The 25,970-nt window shown below is 45.4% G+C and overlaps 1 protein-coding gene across 2 annotated transcripts in view; it reads left to right on the forward strand.

Moving 5' to 3' along the window:
* POLE (DNA polymerase epsilon, catalytic subunit) overlaps positions 1-25,970 on the forward strand; it is a 62,377-nt gene that overhangs the window by 13,961 nt on the left and 22,446 nt on the right. For both annotated transcript variants that reach the window (XM_046640505.1, XM_046640506.1), the window contains exons 13-29: positions 308-440; positions 531-644; positions 773-985; positions 1,265-1,372; positions 7,743-7,871; positions 7,948-8,050; positions 8,139-8,285; positions 8,715-8,860; positions 12,514-12,662; positions 13,792-13,884; positions 14,117-14,261; positions 16,650-16,807; positions 17,183-17,378; positions 19,008-19,222; positions 22,042-22,144; positions 22,597-22,677; positions 22,771-22,893. In XM_046640505.1, coding sequence (XP_046496461.1) covers positions 308-440; positions 531-644; positions 773-985; positions 1,265-1,372; positions 7,743-7,871; positions 7,948-8,050; positions 8,139-8,285; positions 8,715-8,860; positions 12,514-12,662; positions 13,792-13,884; positions 14,117-14,261; positions 16,650-16,807; positions 17,183-17,378; positions 19,008-19,222; positions 22,042-22,144; positions 22,597-22,677; positions 22,771-22,893 — 2,356 coding nt within the window. The remainder of the gene's footprint in view (positions 1-307; positions 441-530; positions 645-772; positions 986-1,264; positions 1,373-7,742; positions 7,872-7,947; positions 8,051-8,138; positions 8,286-8,714; positions 8,861-12,513; positions 12,663-13,791; positions 13,885-14,116; positions 14,262-16,649; positions 16,808-17,182; positions 17,379-19,007; positions 19,223-22,041; positions 22,145-22,596; positions 22,678-22,770; positions 22,894-25,970) is intronic.

Genomic DNA, 25,970 nt, shown 5'->3' on the forward strand with positions numbered 1-25,970 from the left:
TCTGGGGGAGGCCGGAGGGTGTGGGTTCCTGCACGCTTGCGTTTATATTTCTCTGAGGGTGAGAGGGAAGGCCACGGGGCTGGCTCTGGTGTCTCCTTGTCTTTGAGGGTACATCTGTGAAATTAACTAGATCTGGGTGAAAGGTTTTCATGGGGTGCCTGCACCATGCAGGGTCTCAGTGGGGATCCTTGAGGTACCTGTTAGGACTCTGCATCTTCCTGTGTTATGTTCAGCTTTGCTTTTCCCACGGGTTCCTGGACTTCATCTTGGAATCACCTCTGGCCTTTGCTCTCATTCTCATTTCCAGGTGGGTGAAGAGGGACAGTTACCTTCCCGTGGGCAGCCATAACCTCAAAGCAGCTGCCAAAGCCAAGCTGGGCTACGACCCTGTGGAGCTGGACCCTGAGGACATGTGCCGGATGGCCACCGAGCAGCCCCAGGCATGTGCACTACCTTGCTGCGTTCATCTTCTGTGCCGATGCGGTAAAACGGGGCGCGTTGTTGACCTGACTCAAGTGTTCTCTCCTCAGACTCTGGCCACATACTCAGTGTCGGACGCAGTAGCCACGTACTACCTGTACATGAAGTATGTCCACCCCTTTATATTCGCCCTGTGCACCATTATCCCCATGGAACCTGATGAGGTCAGTGCCTCTCCTGGTCCCTCAAACGTTTCTCAACACACTACCTGATGGGGCCGGTCCTGCACAGCTGAGGCAGACGTGGCTGTGGTATTTTGGTGTTTGGTTCAAAGCCTGGCTTTTCCCTGTAGGTGCTGCGGAAGGGCTCTGGGACGCTATGCGAGGCCTTGCTGATGGTGCAGGCCTTCCACGCCAACATCATCTTCCCCAACAAGCAGGAGCAGGAGTTCAACAAGCTGACAGACGACGGCCACGTGTTGGACGCCGAGACCTACGTGGGCGGCCACGTGGAGGCCCTTGAGTCGGGCGTGTTCCGCAGTGACATCCCCTGCCGGTTCAGGATGGTGCGCCCCTCCCAGTTCTCCCAAGGCTTGGGCCTCTTCCCATTGAGTGCTGTGATGGGACCCAAAAGCCACAAGGGCTGAAGTAGATCCTTTGTCCCCTTCTCGCCTCAAGGGCCCCTCATTGGACGTCCTTTGTCTGGCCTGCCCATGTCGAGGGCACTGCAGGGCGAGTGCGTGGCTCCTCCTGGAGCATTCTCTGCAGCCTCCCACCTGCGGTTGGTTGGTTGGTACAAGGGCATTTTCCTGTCTCACCTGTGTCCTCTCTAACATTTGTGCTAGAATCCGGCTGCCTTTGACTTCCTGCTGCAGCGGGTGGAGAAGACCTTGCGTCACGCCATTGAGGAAGAGGAGAAGGTGCCTGTGGAGCAGGTCACCAACTTTCAAGAGGTAACGGTCAAGGGGAGGCGGGAGAAATAGTCTGTTCACATTTCCTGCCTTATAGACTGCTTCTTTTAGTAGTGTGTATTATGTGCTTACTATGTGCTGGTGCTTGAGCATGGGGACAGAAGACACAGGGTCTCGTCTGGTCTGGCAGGACAGGACAGTGTCGTGGTCGTGGTGAATGACCCAACTTGGTGAGTAGAGAGTTTCGCAGAGGAGGCAATGGGCTCCTGAGCTGGCTCTTGGAACGTGGTAGGCTGATGGGGATGGAGAGGGCAGGCGACGGATCTCATGCCCAGTTCACTTGGACTTTATTTTGTAGGCAGTGAGGAGCCATTGGAGACTTCTTATTTATTTTTTGTTGTTAAGGAGACTTTAAAAATGGTGACAGTAAATTTCTACAAATTACAGAGTAGAATCTAGTGACTGTAAAATCCATCAAATAATGGTTAGAAAGCACCATTTACAAAGTGTGTCCCATGACTGGAGACCCCAGGCACCTCCCACTTTGCTGGTTCTGTTCCTTTGAACATGGCACACCTCAGGTCTTGCACTGCTCAATACTACAGCATTTTCAGTGATTCTAGTGGTTTGGAGTTTTTACCAATTTTAGGATGGATGTCAAGAAACATCGGGGCTAGCCCCATGGCCGAGTGGTTAAGTTCACGCACTCCTCTTCAGCGGCCCGAGGTTTCTCTGGTTCAGATCCTGGGTGCAGACATGGCACTGCTCATCAGGCCATGCTGAGGCAGCGTCCCACATAGCACAACCAGAGGCACTCACAACAAGAATGTACAGCTATGTACTCGGGGGGCTTTGGGGTGCAGAAGAAGAAAAAAAAGAAGATTGGCAACAGTTGTTAGCTCAGGTGCCAATCTTTAAAAAAGAAAAAAGAGAAACACCTTGTAGCAGATTCACGAGGCAAAAATCCAAACAAAAATATGTGCACATTCTCTGCAAACTGTGGAGTGCTGTGCAGCTGTTGCCAGCTACAGCTGTCATATACTCTTAATGAACCAACCTGGGGAGAAGAGAGTCTAGGCTAAAGAACAAATATGAGTTAACAAATTCCCTAAAAAGAACAAAGATACTACTTTCAAGTCTAAGAAACAATGAAATGAGTGAGGAGGGTGAGACTGATACTAATCAGGGGGCTACAGACAACTTAGTGAATCCAGAAGTGAACTCTTTCCAGATGACAGGTAGTATGTCTTATTAGCTATTTCCAAAGTCCCTGAAAGTATTCTCTAAAGGGCAGCCCAGAATCTTTAGGAAAAGGGCCACAGGTTCACCTTTCTGTTCTGAGTGATCATTCTGTTAGTGGTGTGGAGCATGGCTGGTGGGAGGTGTCAGCTAGGGGCTCACAGCAACATCTGACATGTCCAGGTGTTGTTCCCCCGTCAGAACTTAGCTTTTCAGTCATCCCAGCCTTCCTCTCTTCTTTTTTTTTTTTTTTTTGTGAGGTCCTAATAGTTTGTAACATTGTGAAATTTCACTTGTACGCTCTTATTTGTCAGTTACCATATAAATATGCCCCTTTACCCCCTGTGTCTGCCTCCCAACCCCTGTCCCCCTGGTAACCACTGAACTGTTCTCTTTGTCCATCTGTTTATCTTCCACATATGAATGATATCATACAGAGTTTGTCTTTCTCTATCTGACTTATTTCGCTCAAGGTCCATCCATGTTGTTGCAAATGGGACTATTTTGTCTTTTTTTATGGCTGAGTGGTATTTCATTGTATATATACACATCTTCTTTATCCAATCATTAGTTCATGGGCACTTGGGTTGCTTCCATGTCTTGGCTATTGTGAATAATGCTGCAGTGAACAGAGGGGTGCATAGGTCTCTTTGTATTGTTGATTTCAAGTTCTTTGGATAAATACCCAGTAGTGGGATAGCTGGGTCATATGGTAGTTCTATTTTCAGTTTTTTGAGAAATCTCCGTGCTGTTTCCTATAGTGGCTGCACTGATTTGCATTCCCACCAGCAGTGTACCGGAGTTCCCTTTTCTCTACAACCTCTCCAACATATGTTACTTTTTGTCTTGGTGATTATAGCCATTCTAACAGGTATAAGGTGGTGTCTTAGTGTAGTTTTGGTTTGCATTTCCGTGATGATTAGTGATGTTGAACATCTTTTCATGTGACTATTGGCCATCTGTATATCTTCTTTGGAGAAATGTCTATTCATATCTTCTGCCCATTTTTTGATTGGGTTGTTTGTTTTCTTGTTGTTCAGTTCTGTGAGTTCTTTATATATTTTGGGGATTAATCCCTTGTCAGACATATAATTTGCAAATATTTTCTCCAAGTTGGTGGATTGTCTTTTTGTTTTGATCCTGGTTTCCTTTGCCTTGCAGAAGCTCTTTAGTCTGATGAAGTCCCACTTGTTTATCTTTTCTTTTGCTTCCCTTGACCGAGTGGACATGGTATTTGGAAAGATCCTTTAAAGATCCATGTCAAAGACTGTACTGCCTATATTTTCTTCTAGAAGTTTGGTGGGTTTTTTTGGGAAAGATTAGCCCTAAGCTAATATCTGCTACCAATCCTCCTCTTTTTGCTGAGGAAGACCAGCCCTGAGCTAACGTCCCTGCCCATCTTCCTCTACCTTATATGTGGGATGCCTGCTCCAGCATGACTTGACAAGCAGTGCGTAGGTCTGCACCAAGGATCCGGACTGAGAATCCTGGGCCATCCAAGCAGAATGTGCAAACTTAACCACTGCACCACCGGGCTGGCTCCCTCTTCTAGAATTTTTATGGTTTCAGGTCTTACTTCAAGTCTTTGATCCGTTTTGAGCCTATTTTTGTGTATGGCGAAAGATAATGGTCTACTTTCATTCTTTTGCATGTGGCTGTCCAGTTTTCCCAGCACCATTTATTGAAGAGGCTTTCCTTTCTCCATTGTATGTTCTTGGCTCCTTTGTCAATGATTAGCTGACCGTAGCCTTCCTCCCTTCTTATTTGGACCTTCTGAACTTCCTTCCCCAAGTAGCATGTCAGAACATGCCTTAAAGCAGAGAAGGATGGAGTGATTGTTCTCTTAATGCTTCATTTCCCTAAAATTCAGTTAGAAACAATAAATACTATGTTTCTGGTATTTCTTATTCTATATGATAGACATTATTTCTTTTAATCATTTTTTCCTTATAATTTTGGGTATGTGTTTTATTTTGACTACTTTGGAGAGTTTTATGGAATTTTTTTAATACTAAGGGCAATTTTGCATTAAAGTGATTTTCTAATATGACTTTACCAAACTTAATGTATTTCATAAAAAAAGGTGGCTACCTTCCTGGTTAATTTTTTTTTTTTTTTAATGTTATGATAGATTACAACCTTGTGAGATTTCAGTTGTACATTTTTGTTAGTCATGTTGTGGGTACACCACTTCCCCCTCTGTGCCCTCCCCCCACCCCCTTTTTTCCCTGGTAACCACCGATCAGATCTCCTTATCAATATACTAATTTCCACCTGTGAGTGGAGTCATATAGAGTTCGTCTTTCTCTGACTGGCTTATTTCGCTTAACATAATACCCTCGAGGTCCATCCACGTTGTTGTGAATGGGCCAATTTTGTCTTTTTTTATGGCTGAGTAGTATTCCATTGTGTATATATACCACATCTTCTTTATCCAATCATCAGTTTCTGGGCATGTAGGCTGGTTCCACGTCTTGGCTATTGTAAATAATGCTGCGATGAACATAGGGGTGCAACGGACTCTTGAGATTTCTGATATCAGGTTCTTAGGATAGATACCCAGTAATGGGATGGCTGGGTCATAGGGTATTTCTATTTTTAACTTTTTGAGAAATCTCCATACTGTTTTCCATAGCCTGGTTAATTTTTTTGTTCTGGCTAATTTTTGCATCTATTTAGGTGTTTTTCAGTCTTCTCTACTCTCAAATGTCTAAAGCAGAAGTTGGCAAATCACAGCCCATGAAGCCTGTTTTTGTAGAGCCAGCAAGCGAAGAATGGCTTTTACATTTTTTAAATGTTGTAGAAAAGAATATATGACAGACTGTGTATGGCCACAAAACCTAAAGTATTTATTATTTGGTCCTGTACAGAGGTTTGCCAACTCTACATCTGAAGGATTTTTTTAGCCAATTTGTCTAAGAATGCCAATGTATTAAATTATCTAATAAATATTATTAGAATAACTCCTAAATATATTAGTTCTCAAATTTTGGTGTTGTTTACATTTTGTATGAAATGAACTTATCAAATAAATACATACCTAATGTTTTGATTTAACTGGGTGTTGTGGGAAGTGAACAAAAATATATGACCATCAGAAGCCTGTTAAGCTTTAGCCTTATATGGTTTCAGTGACTATTTTTGTTTTTTAGGACAATGTTTTTGTCTCTGAAAGCTCTGTCGGTTCGTTTTCAAATGTGCTTTACTTATGTATTTTTTTTTAAGTGGATTCTTTCTCTTCCTGTGTTTTAGATGTTTGGTCTTTAGTATTTTTAATTATGCTCATTTTAGCGTTTACTCCAGGAGATTTATTCTCTGAAATTTTCAGGGGTCTCTTCCTACTGTGTGTGCTCTCAGTCTTGATGCGTATTTCTTCCCATGCTCTGCAATTTTGGATTACTTCAGCAGAAAGTCCTGTGCAGCCTGTCCAGGGCCATCAGGTAGTTTTAGGGTTGTTTCTGCCTAGTTTCACAGAAGTGATGCTGGCCTGGGGTTACTTCTTATGTGGTTCCTTGGCTCGAGGGTTGCCAGGCCAAGTGGAGAGTATGTAAACTACAGACCCGTTAGAGGGACCGGCCTGTGGTCACAAGTGCTCAGGGAAGATACTTTCTTCACCCAGGGCTCAGAAGAGTGGTGATTTTGGTGAGTAGATTTGTTCTAGTTTATCCTTTTACAGAGGTAGCCTTTGAGAGTCCTGTTTTTATTTGGGGCTCTGCATTTCATCTCCCTGTTGTGCATAGTTTGCCTCTCCCTGAGGAGTCATGACAAATATGCAGAGGAGCTCCTGCAGGCCTGAGACGGCCATCCTTAGAAAGGCCTGCGTGCTGGGCTGGCCCTTGGCTGGTGTCTGGGAGCTTGGATTTCAGGAGGTTTCTCACCCTTCTCTGATAGGAACGCCTCACATACCTGTGGTGCTTGTGCAAACATTGTGTTTTATGCTGAGCACCTGCTCTCCTGCTGGGAGTCCATAGTTTTGGTAGGTGCAGGCTGAGGTGCCTCCGTGACCAGCCCCCAGTAAAAACCCTGAGTGTGGGGTCTCTAGGAGCTTCCCTGGGCGACAGATGTTGTCACAGTCTGGTGCTGGAAGAATCATGCTCATCCCAGGCTCATCCTGACTTCACCTGATGCACCTTTTCCCTTTGCTGATTTAGCTCTGTGTCCTTTCACTGTGAGTCATCAATTCCTGGGGACCCCAACACAGGGCCCAGCCTCTGCCAGACACCCACTGAGTCAGCTCACTGCTCTGGTTTTGAGTTCGTTCTTCATGTTTGCACTCTGGGGATAACTTAGAAGCTCAGTTCTGCATTTACAGGGATAGTTTTCATATTTCATGCAGGATTTCTAGTGTTTGGTATCAGGAGAGTTTTTAGGCTAATAGCTCAACCCTTGACTGGAAACAGAAATCTGAGGGGCTGGCCCTGTGGCTGAGTGGTTAAGTTCGCATGCTCTGCTTCTCTGGCACATGGTTTCACCGGTTCAGATCCTGGGTGCGGACATGGCACCACTTATTAGGCCATGCTGAGGCGGCATCCCACATGCCACAACTAGAAGGACCCACAACTAAAATATGCAACTATGTACTGGGGAGGTTTGGGGAGAAAAAGCAGGAAAAAAAAAAGATTGGCAACAGTTTTTAGCTCAGGTGCCAATCTTTAAAAAAAAATTTTAGAAAAAAGAAGAAATCTGATTCTTTGGTTTATAAAGTAGTGCCAGAGACAGTCTAGAATCATGCTATTCAGAGTGTGGTGTTTGGTCCAAGAGGGCCTATACTTGAGCTCACACTAACCTCTGGAGCCTTCTCATCTGTCAGGTCAGGGCTTGCTGGGACAGAGACGATGTGTCGTGTGCCTGTACCACAGGGGCACCCAAGAAGGGTGGCTGTGGATACTCCAGCTGGGTCCCGTACTCTCTGGCAGATGGGCCTTGCTGTGCGAGGCCACAGACAATCTTAGGCAATTTCCTCCCAGCCCCAAAAGTGCTGGGGTAGAGGCTGCAGTTTCCCACAATGTTGTGCTTCTTCTGCCCCTTCTTGCAAGCCTCCTCCACCTCCAGCACCTGATGTTGGGGGCCACTGTCATCCATCTGGAACCCTCAGTGTTTTCTTTGTCACTCCGTGCAGTCTCCAGTTTTTATCTTGGTTGCTAGCCTCCACTTCTTTCCCCTTTTTCTGTAGGTGTGTGATCAGATTAAGACCAAGCTCACCTCACTGAAAGATGTTCCTAACCGAATTGAATGTCCCCTTATCTACCACTTGGATGTGGGGGCCATGTACCCCAACATCATCCTGACGAACCGCCTGCAGGTGAGACACATTCCTACATCAGAATCAAGCTCTTTCTGTCTGAACCCTAATTGCTTCTTCCCTATCCTCTCCACAGCCCTCTGCCATGGTGGACGAGGCCACGTGTGCTGCCTGTGACTTCAATAAGCCTGGAGCAAACTGCCAGAGGAAGATGGCTTGGCAGTGGAGGGGCGAGTTCAGTGAGTGTCGGCCCTGGGTGAGGGCTGCTCAGTGGGAAGCAGGTGGGTGGTTCTCTATCACAGACTCTTCTCCTGTTATCCCTCCTAGTGCCAGCTAGTCGCAGTGAGTACCATCGGATCCAGCACCAGCTGGAGTCAGAGAAGTTCCCTCCTTTGACCCCAGAGGGCCCAGCCCGGGCCTTCCATGAGCTGTCCCGCGAGGAGCAGGCTAAATATGAGAAGAGAAGGCTGGCAGGTGAGCAGCCCAGGGCTTAGTTTTAGCTTTCCAAAAAGTGCATCTCCTCCTACTTTTGGGCCTTTATTGGGCTGTGTTGGTACGTCACTGCCTGAGGTCTTTTAAACTAGTTGTTGAACTAGATCAGATCACTATAAACTAGTTCTTCCTGTTAGACTTCCTTTCTTCATCTCTCTTTTGGTGAGTGTTCAGATACTGACCTCTTCCTGCTGTGGTCTTGGCATATTTGGCCCGTTCATGCTGAGGCTGCCCTCTCTCCGATCTAATAAACTAGCGGCATGTCTTTCTGACTTTTCTGCTCCTTTGTGTTAAACCTAGAAAGCCACGTTCGTTGGCGTTCATTGCATCCCAGCTTTCTTGGGCCTGTCTGGGAGGCCCAGTTGTCTCCTGTGTGGTCTCATGTGCTTCCCGCTCTCCATTGTGCCTCAGATTACTGCCGGAAGGCATACAAGAAGATCCATGTGACCAAGGTGGAGGAGCGCCTGACCACCATCTGCCAGCGAGAGAATTCTTTCTATGTGGACACAGTGCGTGCCTTCCGGGACAGGCGCTATGAGTTCAAAGGTCTCCACAAGGTAAGTCTGACCTTTGTGAGGTTGGAACACAGTCTAGTTTCTGAGATGAGAATCGTTGCCTGGTGCTGTCTGGATAGTTGTGGCTCCCACAACTGGGATGGGTTGCTCCCTGACCTCTGGGCTGGCACAGGCATTCAGACAATAAATTCCAGCTGTTTTTAACGTTGAAGAATTAAGGGCCTGAGGCCTCGCGACTATTCTGAATTACTGCTTTTGGAGTAATTATTTTTAAAGCAGTGATCAGCAAACTATGGTGGGCTGGCCATTTTTATAAAGTTTTGTTGGAACTGAGCTATGCTCTCCTGCAGCGGGGAGGTGAGCAGCTGCGGCAGAAACTGAGGCCCACACATCTGTGGTATTCACCGTGTGGCCCTTTAGTTTGCTGACCTCTGACTGGGGAGAGTTGGGGGAATGTTTTTACTGACATGTTTCATCCAGTTGGATCAGGGAAAATACATTGCAACACCTCAGTTGTAATATTAGAGGTAATAGTTTTATATTTAAGCAAATGAGATATTTCTTCTGAGAGACCTTCCTTCACTGCTAGACTTGGTAAGGTCCCTGCTGCTCGATCCCCTCGCTTTCCGCCGTGTCCTGATCATCATCATGCTTTGTTATCATTACTACTATTATTATTATTTGGGTTTTTTTGGTTATGGCTTTTTTTGCTTTTTCTCCCCAAATCCCCGCAGTACATAGTTGTCTATTTTAGTTGTGGGCCCTTCTAGTTGTGGCGTGTGGGACACCGCCTCAGCATGGCCTGGTGAGCGGTGCCATGTTTGCACCCAGGATCCAAACCGGCAAAACCCTGGGCTGCCGAAACTGGAGCGCGTGAACTTAACCAGTTGGCCACGGGGCTGGCCCTGTTGTTTTATTATTGTAAAATATACATAATACAACACTTAATTTTTTTAAAAAGATTTTATTTTCCCTTTTTCTCCCCAAAGTCCCCCAGTACATAGTTGTATATATATATATTTTTTTTTAGTTGTGGGTCCTTCTAGTTGTGGCATGTGGGATGCCGTCTCAGCATGGCCCAATGAGCGGAGCCATGTCTGCGCCCAGGATCCGAACCGGTGAAACCCTGGGCTGCCAAAGCTGGAGCGTGCGAACTTAACCACTTGGCCACAGGGCTGGTCCTTACAACACTTAATATTTTTAAGTGTACGGTTCAGTGGCATTAAGTACATTCACATTGTTGTGCAACCATCACCACCATGCATCTCCAGAACTCTTCATTTTGCAAAACTGAAAGTCTGCACCCATTTAACAATAATCCCTCATTCTACTTTCTGTCTCTATGAGTTTGACTCCTCTAGGAATCTGGAATAGATGGAATCATATGGTATTTGTCTTTTTGGGATTGGCTTATTTCACTTAGCATAATGTCCTCAAGGTTCATCCATGTGGTAGTATGTGTCAGAACTTCCTTCCTTTTTAAGGCTGAATGATATTCCTGTCATATGTACATACCACATTTTGTTTATCCATTCATTCATCCGTGGACACTTGGCTTACTTCCACATTTTGGCTTTTGTGCATAATGCTGCTGTGAACATGGTTAAACAAATACCTCTTCAAGTCCCTTCTTTCAATTCTTCTGGGTATGTACCCAAAAGTGAAATTGTTGGATCATATAATAACTGTATTTTTAATCTTTTGAGGAACTGCCACACCATCTCACTTTATTTTAATTTAATAACTTGTTTGTTCATCCATCTCCCTCATCAGACAAGCACTGAAAGTGTAGTGACTGTCTCCTTCAGAGTCTAATGCAGTACCTGGCACATAGTAGGCAATCAGTAAACATCTTAATTTGTTTTTCTTTAAAATACCAAACCTTTAAAAAAATTTTCTTCTCATGTTGGGTGGGGAGTTTGCTGAAATATTTATGGCCTTCTCTGGCATTTCTTTATCAGTTGCTTTTGCCAGGGACCTCCTGGGTAGCTCTTATTTGCCTAAAGCAGACACAGGCAGGCCTGGTTCCTCATCCTAGGATGCCGTGGCCTCAGGATGGCCAGCTGCATCACGGAAGCTGGCAACGCATTGTCCCAAGCCCACCCCACAGTGCTTGTTGGCTTAAGACTCGCTTCCTCACAGGGAAGCAGGGGGAGCTGATCTGCCAAAGTGACCCTCACCAGCACAATGGGAGAGCTGTCCCTTGGCCTCTTCTCTGAGGCTCAGCATCCCGGGCGTGCAGCCTGTCTGTGGATGTGAGAGCTGAGTGTCACCATGTGCCCCATGGCTGGGACCGGATGTTACTGGGGTCCTGCACCCCCCCAGGGCCGGTGTTCATGATCTGATGGCTTCCAGTCTGATAAAAAAATTCTATGGAGCCTTTCATTCATATGAGGCATTTGTTGAGTGCCTGTTATGTGCCAGACGCTCTTGTAGGTACTGAGAATACATCAGCTGGGGAGTGAAGGTGAGATGTTCTGAGATGGGAGGAGAATGTAAATGTTCAACCACTGTGACAGCATCTAACTCGGCAAATGGGGAAAGAAATGCAGCTCAGGCAGGAGTGAGTTCAGATGCCCCCAAGCACCAGTATCCATCACCCTCCCTAGTGGTTGTGTCCACTTTATTGAGGTAAAATTGACATGGGGTGAATCTCACCCTCTCAGGTGGGCAGTTCTGTGGGTTTTGACAAACACACACAGCAGTGTAACCACCACCACAGTGAAGAGAAGGTTCCATTGCAACCATTCAGAATAGCACACGGTCCTTTGTTAACTTTGCTGTGTCCGTCTTCCAGTGCTTGAAATGGAATCTGATAAGCAGTTGGTCCGTATGATGGCTAATGAGTAACCTGTTATCCTAAGATGTCATCTCTAATGATGTTAGCTTTGCCCTCTGCCTGTCAGCGGTTTCTGAGTTCTCTTGTTTGAGAAACCCTGTAACTCATCTTGTCGAGTGCAGTGAGTAAGAGAGTAAACTGAATAACGGGACTCGGATTGGGAGCCCCTGGACCTGGTGGAGCAAAGCCTGTGTTGCTGGTCTTCAGACATGGATTTCATTTGCTTCTCCAGCCAGCTGTCAGGTCCTGGGTTCTGGCCCAGGAGAGTAAAGTTGCCCCAAGTCTGAGGTGTCCAAGTGGGTTGTTGCTGTAACAGTATTTTCTCCTAGTCCTTGGTCTTACGAGAAACAAAAATGTGACATGGACATGTTCCTCTGTGTTCAGAACTCTTTTCAGGACATCTGCCTCACACGGGACACTTCTAGATTAAAGGTGACTCCTACACACGAGAAGGCTGTCGTTCTGGCCTGGCGCCTGGGTTGGGGATTGTGTAGACCCTATAAGGGACAAGTCGGTATTGTATCCACATTAAGTTTCTTGGGTGTAGTGATGGTATTGTGGTTATAAAGGAGAATGTCCTTGTTCCTGGAAGTTGTGTGCTGAAGTATTTAGGGGGGTTGGGTCACGATATCTACAACTTTCAACGGGTTGTGCCAATAGAGAGAATGGAATAAAGGACATGTAGCAAAACATCGACAGTGGTTCCTCTGGGAAAAGCATGTACGGTCTTCACAGTATTGTGTTTTCTAGTTTTCTGTGGATTTGAAATTTTCAAATGATTGAAACCTTGGGCTGTTGACCGGAGAATGTGAGCTGGGAGAATCTAGGAGGTGATCAGTCTTTGTATGGTTCTCAGGTGTGGAAAAAGAAGCTCTCAGCAGCCGTGGAGGTGGGTGACGCGGCCGAAGTGAAGCGCTGCAGGAACATGGAGGTGCTGTACGACTCCCTGCAGCTGGCGCACAAGTGCATCCTCAACTCCTTCTACGGCTACGTTATGCGCAAAGGGTGCGCTGCTGCCTGGGGGCTCTGGACGCCTGCGGGTCGAGTGAATGGATAGACAAGAGGGAGAGTCAGGACTGCAGGCTTCTCTCCAGGGAATATAGGAGCAAGCAGGGCTGGAGTGGGAGGTTGAAGAGTAGGGCCACGCTAACTCAGAGGGTCTGGGGTGCCGAGGGGATCCGTATTGCTGGACGTGTTTGAACACAAAGGCAGCGATTTGGTAGTTTCTGGCTTGTTTATGACTTAATGAGTGTCATCATTTGGGGATGTGGAGAGGGTCTAGGCAGTTGCTAAGCAACATCGTGTGACTAATGAGGGATGTAGAGCTGCCTGAGAAGTCAAGAAAGCCAGGAGTAGGAGGTCTTAAAGCCAAGGTGGAGAGTGTTTCTGGTGTTGGGTGATGCAGGGAGATGAGGCAAAGTGGGACCTGAGTTTGTCCATTGGATGCAATGGTGGATGGGGGCCTCGGGGAGAGCAGGTCAGTGAAGGTGAGGCCTGGCCACTGTGGGTGGGGGACATGAGGAGGGTCAGCATGAGCGGCTTTGGAGGAGAAACATGGTGATGATGCCAGAGATTGGGTTTGAGGGAGGGTCCTTTGTGTATTTGTTGTTGCTTTTTAATGACAGGGAAGGAGGGGCAGAGAGCAGAGATAGAACCTGAGCAGAGATCCAGGGGCAGGAGGGCTGGCCTCGGGTCACCTGACACCTCTAGCTTGAGAACAGTGAGCCAGTGCCCTGGTGGGAAGCTGAAGGTGTCTGCAGGGTTATATTTTCCCCCAGAAGTTGAAGGATGAGCCTGAGGTTTGGGAGAATGGAGAAGGTGTGAGATGATGCTGGGCAGAGTGGGAGAAGGCTCGCAGGGGACACGTGACCATCTGGGCTAATATTGAGTCCTACCAAGGCTGAGGTCGTAAGCTGTTGCAGTGGCAGCATGCTGCATCTTTCCAGAACTTTCCTGAGTTGAGCCTCGCACCCTGAAGAAAGGACAGAGAAGTGTCCTCAGCACAGTGCTAGATTCCACCTTAGTTCTCCTGCCCTGCTTCAGATGTCCCCTTCTTGGCGTCCTTCTCTCTCTCTACCTCATGACCCTCTGGAAAGAGCCACGCTCACCCCCAGGCTGTAACTGTCCTTCACAGGGCCCGCTGGTACTCCATGGAGATGGCCGGCATTGTCTGCTTCACGGGGGCCAACATCATCACCCAGGCACGGGAGCTGATCGAGCAGATCGGGTGAGCGCTTTGGTCAGCCACTGGGGCGACGTGGCCTAGTAGGGAAGGCCAGGGGCGCTGGGAGTAGGAAGCAGCAGGTTAGCACAGATGGAGTTGGAAATGGGTGGGCGTTTCGTTTCATGGGTTCATGGCCAGGAAGAGCCTCGTCTGCTGTCAGGACTTGACACTGAATTCTCACTATGGGGGCCATGGTCCAGCATCCGTGTGGCCTTATTTCTCTGTTTCTCTGAAGGAGGCCCTTAGAGCTGGACACAGATGGAATATGGTGCGTCCTGCCCAACAGTTTTCCTGAAAACTTTGTCGTCAAGACAACCAGTGTGAAAAAGCCCAAGGTGACCATCTCCTACCCTGGGGCCATGTTAAACATCATGGTCAAGGTGAGCCTGGGTCTCCAGCGAGGGACTACCATCTGGGCCTGGTTTCCTAGTGCCACCACTCTGATGGGGCTTTGGGAAAGGGGACTGCTGGCTCTCTGACTGGCACACTCCACTTCCTAATTTCAGACCACCTTTCCTCCACCATTCAGATTGTTTTTCTTTAGCCTGAGGATCTGTACAGAAAATGCTGTGCTTAAAAGTTACTTGAGTGAGTCTGCATTCTCCTTCAGCATAGCACCCAGACTGTCTTGCTTTTAACTTTTTATTTTGAAATGGTTTTAGACTTACAGAAAAATTACAAAGATAGAACAGAGAATTCCTATATACCCTTCAGCCCACTTCCCCTAATGTTAACATCTTCTATCAACCATGCTACACTTACCAGAACTAAGAAATTCCTGTTGGCACAACACTAACTAAACTACAGTCTTTATTTGGATTTCTGAGTTTTTCTAGGACCCCACGCTGCCTGTAGTCGTCCTGTCTTATTAGTCCCCTTCAGTCTGCCAGCCCCTCGGTCTTTCCTGTCTCTCGTGACCAGGACACTTCAGTGAGTGCTGGTCAGGTGTTTTGTTGACTGCCCCTCGATTTGGATTTGTCTGTTATTTCTTGTTATTATACTGAGGTTATTTGGGTTTTTTGGAGGAGGGCCGCAGAGGTGACGTGCCGTGTGTTGGCATTCTGTCAGTGCCTGGTGTCAGGATCTGCACTTCTGGTCACTGGATGCACTTGCTGCCTGCCGGCTTCCCCACTGTCGTGTTATGGGGTGAGTCAGTGAGTCCACATCCCAGGAGAGGAATTAAGCTTCCCATCCCAGAAGGAGGAGTGTCAGAGTCTGGCCATTTATTAAAGCCACCACAGTAATTAGTAAATACTGTGGAGGAGATATTCTGAGACTATGCAAGTGTCCCGTTTCTCCCTAAGCTCTGGCTCGCTGCCCTCAGCACCATCAGCAGCTCTCACTGCAGCAGTCATCACTGGTGTTTTCTGGGTGGTTTCCCTCTATGGGGATTCCCTATTTCTCTCATTCCTTGCACATTTATTAACTGGACTCCTTCTGTAAGGAAGGATTGTCTGCTGCTCTCCCACTTATTCCTTCACTTACCCATGTGCTTAGTTGTTTGTGACATCAGAATGGGTTCATGGATGTCTGTGATATTGGGTTGTAACCCAGTGCTGTTGCAGTGTGTTTTGTTGCTCAGCTTGTTCCCCTTTGGACACTGAGTGCTTCACATTTGCCCACATGTTCTTGAGACATGCCCCCATTCTGTGGTTTGGGTTTGGGTTTTTTGGGAGCAGTTTCTTACTTCCTGGTACTACAAGGTGCTGCATCTTATATTTTCCCTATTCCAACCCTGGAATCAACCTTTTCTCCAAGGAGCCCACACTCCTTTTATATTGGAGAATGGTGTTAGAAACCAAAATCAGGTGCTGGTGTGCTCATTGCTGCTGGGGTGTCACTGCTTCCAGCTGCTCACAGTGGATGAGACAGGAAATATGTGTATGTATACTGCCCCCCCCCCACATCTATGTTTATTTCTCTATCTGTACCTATATTTTAAGTGTATGACATGGGTCTGTATTGATATATACTGTTCCTTTCTTTATTAGTAACTTCTTTCTCCTGCAGTGAGAAACCTATCTCTAATTTTCTCAGTATATGTACTTATTTGTTCAACCCTAGTGTGTGTAAAATAGTTCCGAATGTGCCACTGTGAGCAGTAAATCTACAGCTGCAGTGCAGTGTTTGCAGACAGCTGTTTTTATCCTTAGTCTTATGCTCTCTAGTCAAAACACGGTTTGCCAAAGTCACTTAAGTCAGCCTTTCTTCTCCAGCCCTTTGGCGGGGTTCTGTCATAGGTCAATAATGCAGTTGAGTCATTTGTCCCAGTCTGCAGTCCCTTTTGGGGTCGCTTGATATCCTGGCTGAATGTTTTTTAATTTGCATACAGTAAAATTCTCTCTTGATAGAGTGCAGTTCTGTGGGTTTTGACCCACATGTAGAGTCATGTGATCACCACCACAGAGCAACACAGGACAGCTCCATCACCCCATAGATTCCTGAGTGCTGCCCCTTTGTTGTCAGCCCATCTCCACAACCCCAAACCCTGGCTGCCCCATTGATCTTTGGGTGATAATTTTGCCTTTTCCAGAATGTCCTATGCATGGAAACATGGTGTGTAACCTCCTGGGCTGAGCAGAATGCACTTTGGTTCATCCACATTGGACTTGTGTCAGAACTTGATCCTTTTCTCTTGCCAAGTGGTGTCCAGTATAGAGAAGAGCCCCGGTTTGCTGATCCGTCCACTCTTTGGAGGGTAGCCGGTTGTTTCCAGGTCTGGACAGTTATGAGTGAGGCTGCCTGCTCTTCGTGTTCTTGTTTTGTAGGAAGGTTTCACCAATGATCAGTACCAGGAACTGGCTGAGCCTTCCTCGCTCACCTATGTCACCCGCTCAGAGAATAGCATCTTTTTTGAGGTCGATGGACCGTACCTTGCCATGATTCTTCCAGCCTCCAAGGAAGAAGGCAAGAAACTGAAGAAGAGGTAGGAGTCCCACAGCCTTTGTGGTTGGGAAGGGAAGAAGGATGAGACTTAGCAACTCGTCCAGGAAATGGACCAGGAGCCAGGATGGGAACAGACCTCAGTTCTGGTTTTGGCCTTTTTGTTCAATTTGGAAAGCTGTTGTCGACAATGATGCCACCAGCTGTTTCTTCACCTGTTAGATTCTGGTTCTACAGGCTGCAAGCCCCTAAGTCAGTTTTATGTTGGAGAAGCGTAAACCTCAGGGTGGAGAGATGTTTGCTGCCTGATGGATGCTAGAGGGGAGGCTCAGAAAGAAAAGGAGAAAGGCAGAGAGGCAATGAAGAGCAGCCAGCATCCCAGGCTGTGTTTCACTCCTGTGCTTGCCTGTGTTTCTAGATATGCTGTGTTCAATGAGGATGGTTCCCTGGCCGAGCTAAAGGGCTTCGAGGTCAAACGTCGCGGGGAGCTGCAGCTGATTAAAATCTTCCAGTCCTCAGTGTTCGAGGCCTTCCTCAAGGGCAGCACCCTAGAAGAAGTGTATGGCTCTGTTGCCAAGGTGGCCGATTACTGGTTGGACGTGCTGTATAGCAAGGTAAGGCCGCCTTCCTCCTCACCTGGCTCTGAGGCATCTGTGGGCAGAGAGACCTGGTGTTCCCTGGGCTCCCGGAGGGCCAAGTGACAGATGAACTCAGGCTAATTCTGACAAAATCTCAAGACTTCCAGTGTCTCTCAGAATCCCCCCTCAGCTTCTGCATCCAGTTACAGGATTCTGTGAAGGAAGCAAATAGTGTGATGGTAAAAGGAATTGTAAGAGAGAAATTTACCAATGATCATATCAGCTTCTTTGATTGTTTAAATCTTTGTAGGCTCTATGAACACACACATAATTTCTACAACTTCAGCGACAGTGTTGCCTTATCTTTAGATACACCTTCTCATAGAATTTACCATTACCGCATGTTGCTCTGTAGTCTTTGTATTTCATCAAGTTTGCGTGGCTTAATTTATGGACCACTCTGCTACTGTTGGGCGTCAGATGGGCTTCAGGTTTCCACTGTTGTAAATAATGTCGCATTGAACATCTTTGTGTAGATGCCAGTCCCTCCTCTCCTGCGTTGTTTGCTAGGAGGAGGCTTTCTGGGTAAAAGGAATACTAGAATATTCTGAAACATTTTTCTGGCTTCCTGTGTTTTGTGGCATGTCGTTTCATTCTTTATAGAGTTGACCCATACATGAGAGTAAGCACCAAGGGGGAAGATCACCTGAAACTCTCGTGACCTGAGCAAATCTTATGGGATGTTGGGGGTGGGAGGTCAGGGATGGGTGTGCACAAGGGCAGGGGTGGGAGTTCAGGGATGTGTGTGCACAGGAGCTGGGGCGAGAGGGATGTGTGTGTACAAGGGTAGGGGTGGGAAGTCAGGGATGGGTATGCACAGGGGCAGGGATGGGTGGTCAGGGATGGATGTATACAAGGGCAAGGGCGAGAGGTCAGGGATGGGTGTGCACAAGGTCAGGGGTGGGAGGTCAGGGATGGGTGTGCACAGGAGTAGGGGCAGGAGGTCATGGATGCATGTGCACAAGGGCAGGGATGGGAGGTCAGGGATGCATGTGCACAAGGGCAGGAGTGGGAGGTCAGGGATTGTGTACAAGGTCAGGGGTGGGAGGTCAGGGATGGGTGTGTACAAGGTCAGGGGTGGGAGGTCAGGGATGGGTGTGCAGAGGAGAAGGGGTGGGAGGTCAGGGATGTGTGTGCAAAGGAGCGTGTGCATGGGAACAGATGTAGCTGTCTGTCCTCAGGCCCCTCAGACTCTTCATCAACCAAGAATGCCACTGGCTCCTCAGTTGCTCCAGCGGCTCTCCACCTGGCCAGGGTCTCTCTATTTCCTCCCTCCTGACTGCTTTTCCCTGTCTTTCTCTTCCTTTTAGGAGAAAAATCACCAGTTTTTGCCCTGTCTTTCTCCTTTCTTTGCAGTCTCAGTGCTTATGGCTCAATAAATGTTTCTTGACATTTTCTGCACAGTTTAATAAAATAAAAGTTAAAGTTTTGTGTGTGTTTTTTTAAAGTATTGCTGTACACTGGTGAGACAACCCCATTATACTGTTGCCTTCAGCTCATCAGGCTAGAGAAACACACAACTCCGTGGGAGGAAAGTCCAGGCTGAGCTTGGGGTGAGCCTCCTCTACCTCTGCATGATGTTTTTCCCATTGCCTCTTTCTCCAGGCAGCCAACATGCCTGATTCTGAGCTGTTTGAGCTGATCTCTGAGAATCGTTCCATGTCTCGGAAGCTGGAAGATTATGGGGAGCAGAAGTCTACATCCATCAGCACGGCCAAGCGCCTGGCTGAGTTCCTGGGAGATCAGATGGTGAAAGATGCAGGGCTGAGCTGCCGCTACATCATCTCTCGGAAGCCTGAGGGGTCTCCAGTCACAGAGAGGTAGGGGTTTCCAAGGTTAAGGAAGTGATTCTTTAAGGATTTGGATGCTCACGTTGAAAACCTGTGTTTTTTGTGGAACCTCTGTCCCTCGATAGAGAGGTGAGCTCCTTAAGAAGAGCAGGGACAGTGAGGTGTTGGAAGAGGGAGGGACTGGGCCTCCGACTCCCTGCAAATCAGATGACAGGAAGGCTTGCTGGGTCCCTGGCAGGACCCCTGAGAGGGTGTGGTGAGCCCGTCCACCTGGAGCCCCTGAGAAGCTGGGGCTTAGTTTCTTGGGAGGCCAGACCAAGGGCACCCTCTCAGTCAGGCATAGAGGTGTGGGGGCGACTTGGAGAGTCAGCTATGATGGACCCCGTCACAAGGTCCAGTTCAGGTTTAGGACAGGGCCCTGCGTCACTCACACCTTCAGGGAGACTGATGCTGCCCTGGCTGGAGAGGTTGTAGTGGCTTGCCTCACAGAATGCTCCAGCACCTAAGGCTCCATTGCACTGCCAGGGCCGTGTCTCCTAACCCTCTTTGCTGACAGAAGGAAATGTCCTCCAGCTTCTGGAACACGTCAAGGGCAACAGCAGAGGATTCTATCAGATAGCAAGCAGTGTCCAGTCCCAGCTGTGGAAGGTTCAGGGTCAACAGGGCAGATCTGTCACCCAGTGCCATTGGGCCGTTTGAGTTGTGCAAGCACTGCATGAATGAAACAGGAAAATACAGAGTGTTGAAGGCCTGGTTTTTCCTGTTGATAGTGCATAAGATGAAAGAAAGAACTCATCCTGCCTGTCATCCCATGACCTTGGCAGAGCTTCCTACCAAGAGCTCAGGGACTAGACGTGGCTCCATGGGCAAGCCTTGAGAACAGGTGGGCAGACCCAGGAGAGTGCTAAGCACCGTCAAGAGAAACTGTTTTAAAGACCGCCACAGCGGTGCCTCCGTGACCCTTTATAACGGAGCTGGCTGCTCCTCCCCCAACAGGGTGTGTCTTCTCCCCTTGCCCAGAGTCTAGGCAGCCCTATGACATGCTATGACCAATGGCATATGGCAGGAGTGACATGTGACTGCTGAACTCTGGTTGTAAGAGGCCTTATGTTCCTCTCACCCTCTTGCTGCCTGGTGTGGCCAAGAGGTTGTATGCAGAGGGAGGCCCAGACTGTGGAACCTGAGAGGTCATGTACAGAGAGAGGCCCAGCTGACAGCACCAACTGCCACACCTGCAAGGGAGGCCACTGCAGATACACAAGTTCCCCCAGGCAAGACTACAAACTTCAAACCCCAGGCAAATTACAGACTTACAAGCAAAAAATGATTATTGTTTCAATCCACTGAGTTTTGAGGTGGTCTGTAATACTGCAGCAGATAACTGGTAAAGATAGAAACTTCAATAATCAGTGTTCTCACCAATGCCAGAAAGGCCTGGAGGGAAAAGAAAATGAACAAAACACAGCAAATATCTCCTTAAAAAGAAATCCCCACAGTCATAACAAAAGGAAAAGGAATTTGATATAAGGCTAAAATAGATTATATATAGGATAAAGTAAAGAACTTTTATGTATAAATAAGAAAAAGACAAACAACCCAAACAAGAAGTAGGCAACAGATATGAATAGGCAGTTCACAAATGAAGAAAAATGATGGACAGTACATGCAAAGATCACTAAATGGGAAATGCAGAATGTAAAAGCACCCATCGGTTAGAAATAGTCTTATGAAACCACTTGTTAAGGACCGTGTAGACCAGCGGTCATAGTGGAGACAGGAGAGTGGATGAGTCACTTTGGAGAGAAAAGAGCAGTGCATGAAGTAGGAGATGGCTGATTCACCCTAAAATTGAGCACTTCTGGGGACAAGCCCTGCATACCTGCCCCTGTGTGATTACATTGTGTCTAATAGCAAAATTGGGAACACCGTGAGTGTCCATCAACCAGAAGAAAATGAGTAAATGTATTTTTTATGCAATGAAGTGCAATACAGGATTTGGAATGATTGAATCACAGCTACATGTTACAACTCTGATATGAAAAACAGCAAGTTGCAGGATGATACGTACAGTATACTTCCATCTATGTAGAGTTTACGAACGTGGGAAATAGTTTTCTTTTTTCACGGGTACCTACAAATAGGAGTAGTATAGAAGCTTGCCTGGGATTGATGAACACCACAATAAGGATTGTGTTTACTTCCGTACGAGGAGGCTCAGGAGAGCTGCACAGGGAGCTTCATCCTCATCCTTATCTTTTCGCATGTGAAGGAAAAGTGGCAGGGCTCGAAGTTTGCTAGGGCTAGGTGTGGCTATCCAGGTGGGTGCACACACAGGTGTGTCCTTTCCAGGTTTCTTTATGTTTATAAGATTTGATAATAACAAATATTTCCTCCAATGAAAGGAAGAGGGGCATTGACAGTTGCCTTGCTGCTTTGTGAATGACATATTCAGTCAGAAAAGCAGATGGACTCTTCCTATATTTTACCCAACAAACAACATTTTAGGAGTGTTTATACGCACGCACATATATAATAACTTACGTAAGGACATTTGTTAAACAGCTCTGTTAACAGTGACCAAACAGAACAGACCAAATGGCCAACGGTGGGGGGATTATGTGTTAAACTATGGTATTTTAATAAAATGAAGTAGTATTTAGTTATTAAATACAGTAAGCATTAGATATAAGGCATAGTTTATAGAAAATAACAACATTAAGTGAAAACATAGGTTACAAGCTAGACTGTAAGTCCTATTTCCATGTAAAATACGTGTACACTTGATGAGCATCATGATCAGATTTAGGAAGATTTTCACATTTGTGCATTTTGTATCTCTTCTCACCCAGGGCCATCCCACTCGCCATTTTCCAAGCAGAGCCCACAGTAAGGAAGCACTTTCTCCGGAAGTGGCTTAAGAGTTCTTCTCTTCAAGACTTTGATATTCGGACAGTGAGTGCTGATGTTTTTCTGCTCTAAGAAGTTTAGGAGAGGAGCTGGACAGAGCAGGGTGTCCCTGACTCAGGTCACTTTTTTGTCTGAAGTCTTCAGTTTTGACGTCCTCCTTTCTGATATGTGATGGGTAAGAAAATAGTTACACTTTAGGGAAAAATTGGAAAAGCCAGATGCAGGGAATCTCTTTGTTCTCTTGGCTAGACTAAGGTCAAGGGTTCTGGCTCAGGATTCTAGTGCTGGCTCGGCCACCTATTTGCTCTGGTCCTGGGAAAGTCATTTAAGCTCTCCGCCTCAGTTTCCTCTGTGAAATGGGCACCTTTCATCATAGAATTTCTTAGTGGATTAAATAAGACACATGAAGCATTCAGTACAGTGCTCAGCACTGAGTGGAGCGTAGTGCTGCTATTGTTCTCTTATGCGCCCCTGTCGTCCGTTTCCTATACGCTCAGATTCTGGATTGGGACTACTACATCGAGCGGCTAGGGAGTGCCATACAGAAGATCATCACGATTCCTGCGGCTCTACAGCAGGTGAGGTTGAGAGCCAGTGGAAACAGGGCCAGGGTGGCTTCAGAGCCCCAGACTAGCAGAGTCGGACGAGTGATCAGTGTCACCTTCGTGTAGGTGAAGAACCCAGTGCCGCGTGTCAAACACCCCGACTGGCTGCACAAAAAACTGTTGGAGAAGAATGACGTCTACAAGCAGAAGAAAATCAGCGAGCTCTTCATCCTTGAAGGCAAGAGACAGGTAATGGGGCCAGGCCAGGACAACAGAGGCCGTGACGGTCGGGGCTAGGCAGGTTCCTGTAGGCGCACACAGGGAACCAGGGTCCCCATGCTGCTGTCCTGGTTTTGGATGCTTTTATTCAACCATCTAGAATTTTTCTTTCTAAAAATGTATACCTTGGTACTTTTACCCTTTAATTCTTCCCAGTGGCATTCTTTTGTGATAGAAACACATTGTGAATCATCAGTTAAGGGTGAAGAGCTATCTTCTTATATGTAAATATAGGGTTTACTAATTATACTTGGAGTGAATCACTGTACCTTGAGACTTCAGTTTTCTAAACTATAAAATAAAATCTATTAGAAACAGTAAAAAAAATACTAAAGACAGTATAATGAAAGGCATAGCTAAAATCAGAAGAGCAAAAAGAAAATTATCAGGTGCTGAAAATGAAAAGTGAGCCTTAGACCAGAGCAGAATACAAATGTGCTTGCTAAAAACAAGATTCTCACATTGGATTTTTAAAATCTAACTCGATCTTATTTATAAGAGCTATACCTAAAAGATAAGGGCACAGAAAGATTAAAAGGATGAAAAAACATATATACCAGGTAAATGTTAAACAAAGCAAAGCTGACATGGCTAAATTAATGCCAGACAAAATAATCTTTAGGCCAAAAAATATTAGTAGGGATAAGGATGGTTATTAAATGATAAAGTCACAATTCAGTAGAAATATATAATAATTCTAGTAGTTTAGCTTTCAATTAATAATGTAAAAATTTACCTAGTTAGAAGAAATTGACATCTAATCAGTGGGAAATTTTAACGTATCTCTCAATTGATAGGTTGAGCAGATCAAAAACTAGTGAAAATATGTAAGTTTGGAATGTCACAATTAACCAACTATATTTAGTAACTATATTTAGTGAAGAAGGATAACCTGCAAGTAGTATTTAGAGAATACACATTCTTTTCAGGAACACATAAAATAATGACCATACGTATACTACAAAGTAAGTTGCAACAGATTCCAAATAATTTATATATAGACTATGTTATTTTGGAATTTTAAAAAGAAAACACATTTATAAATAACTCATGGGTCAAAGAAGTCAAAATGGAAATTAGAAATACTTACTGAATGAAAATAATAATACTATCAAAATTTGTAGTGTGCAGCTAAAGAGTACTTATATGCACATTATCTATCTAAATGCGTATATTAGAAAAGAAAAACAAATACAAAATTAAATAAACTTCCAACAGAAGAATTCGAGAACAACACAATAAACCCAGGAAGTAGAAAGAAAGCAATGAATGAAACCAACAGTAAACAAACCTTGACCTTTGAAAAGACTTAGGGAATAGACAAATCTTTGTCAAGATATATATCTTTTGGGTTTTATTTTAATGAAAACAGACATAATTGGGGATATAGTAAAGCCTGAAAAATGAAAACAATTACCTTTCTCTGCTAAACAATTGGAAAACTTAGATGGAATGGACAGTATCCTAGAAGAATTATTCAAATTGACCTAAGAAGAAATACAAAACCTGAGTAGAACTTTATCCATTAAAAAATTGGATCATAGTTAAAAAGAAACAAACACTGGATCCAAATGATGTTTCAGAGGAATTTTACCAAACATTATAAACAAATTATTTCAGAGAAGAATAAAAGAGGAAAAGGCTCCTTGCTCATTTGGTAACCTTGGTAACAAACTGATAGGGCAGGATAAGAAAGGGAAGTCAGGCCATTGTCAGTTATGAACAATAGATACAAAAATAGCAACAAACTAAATTCTGCAGAGTATAGAAACAGTAACATTGTGTCCAAGTAGGATTTATACAAAGAATGGCAGGTGTGTAACTTTAGAAATGTGCTAATTTACTTAATCTTAGGAGAAATCTGTTAACTTATTCTTTATTAAAGGAGAAGACTTATAGGATTATCTCATATACATACGGAAAGAACATTTGATAAACTTTAATGTCTGTTTATGATAAAACTTTGAGCAGTTAAAATCAGAAAAGATGAGATGTTTCTCTATATCAAAACCCAATAGCAAACATCATACTTAATGGCAAAACATTAGAAGCATTAAAATAAGAAACAAGAAATGGATATCTGTTACCACCACTTCTATTCAGAATTGTTTGGAGGTCCTAGCCAGAATAATTAAACAAGAAAAATAAATTTTAAGGATTGAAAGAGAGATGTAAAACTCATCATTTGCAGACAATATAATTGTTAACGGAAACTGTAAGGAAATCCAGAAATTGTTTTAACTAATAAGACATTTTATCAAGACTTAGATGCAAGGCTAATGTATAAAAATCTATAGCTTTCTTTTATACTAAAACCAGAAAATATTTTTTGAAAGATACAATTTATAATAGCAGCAAATAACATACCAGTGAATAAAGCCATGGTAACAAAATGTGTGCAAGACTTGTATGGAAAAAAATTATACAACTTTATTGAAGCATATAAGAATTCACCTAAATAAGTAGGGAGATACACCATCTTCATGGATGGAAGCACTCAATGTTAGAATACAACAATTTGCCCCAAGTTAATCTGTAAAATTCAATTAAAATATGTGCAAAAAATTTTTTGATAAAACTTGCCAAGTGAATCCTAAAATTCATATGAAGAGCAAGGTTAATAATAACCAAAACAATTTTGAAGAATAAAGAGGGGGGTCCGGCACCGTGGCCGAGCGGTTGAGTTCATGCGCTCCACTTCGGCAGCCCAGGGTTTCACCAGTTCGAATCCTGGGTGCGGACATGGCACTGCTCATCAAGCCATGCTGAGGCGGCATCCTACATGCCACAAGTAGAAGGACCCAAACTAAAAAAATACACAATTATGGACTTTGGGAGAAAGAGGAAAAATAAAATCTTTAAAAAAAAAAAGAATAAAGAGGGGAAATTTATCTTAGTATGTGACAAGACTCACTGTAAATCTTAATAAGGTAAGACAGTAGAGCATGGAACTAATAGGGAGCCTAGAAGCAGATCCAAATATATATGGCAGCTTGGTATATCGCAGAAGTAGCATCACAAATTATTAGGGAGAGAAAGGGCTTCTT

The sequence above is a fragment of the Equus quagga genome, chromosome 15 (assembly GCF_021613505.1).
Source record: "Equus quagga isolate Etosha38 chromosome 15, UCLA_HA_Equagga_1.0, whole genome shotgun sequence".
Classification (NCBI taxonomy): Eukaryota; Metazoa; Chordata; class Mammalia; order Perissodactyla; family Equidae; genus Equus; species Equus quagga.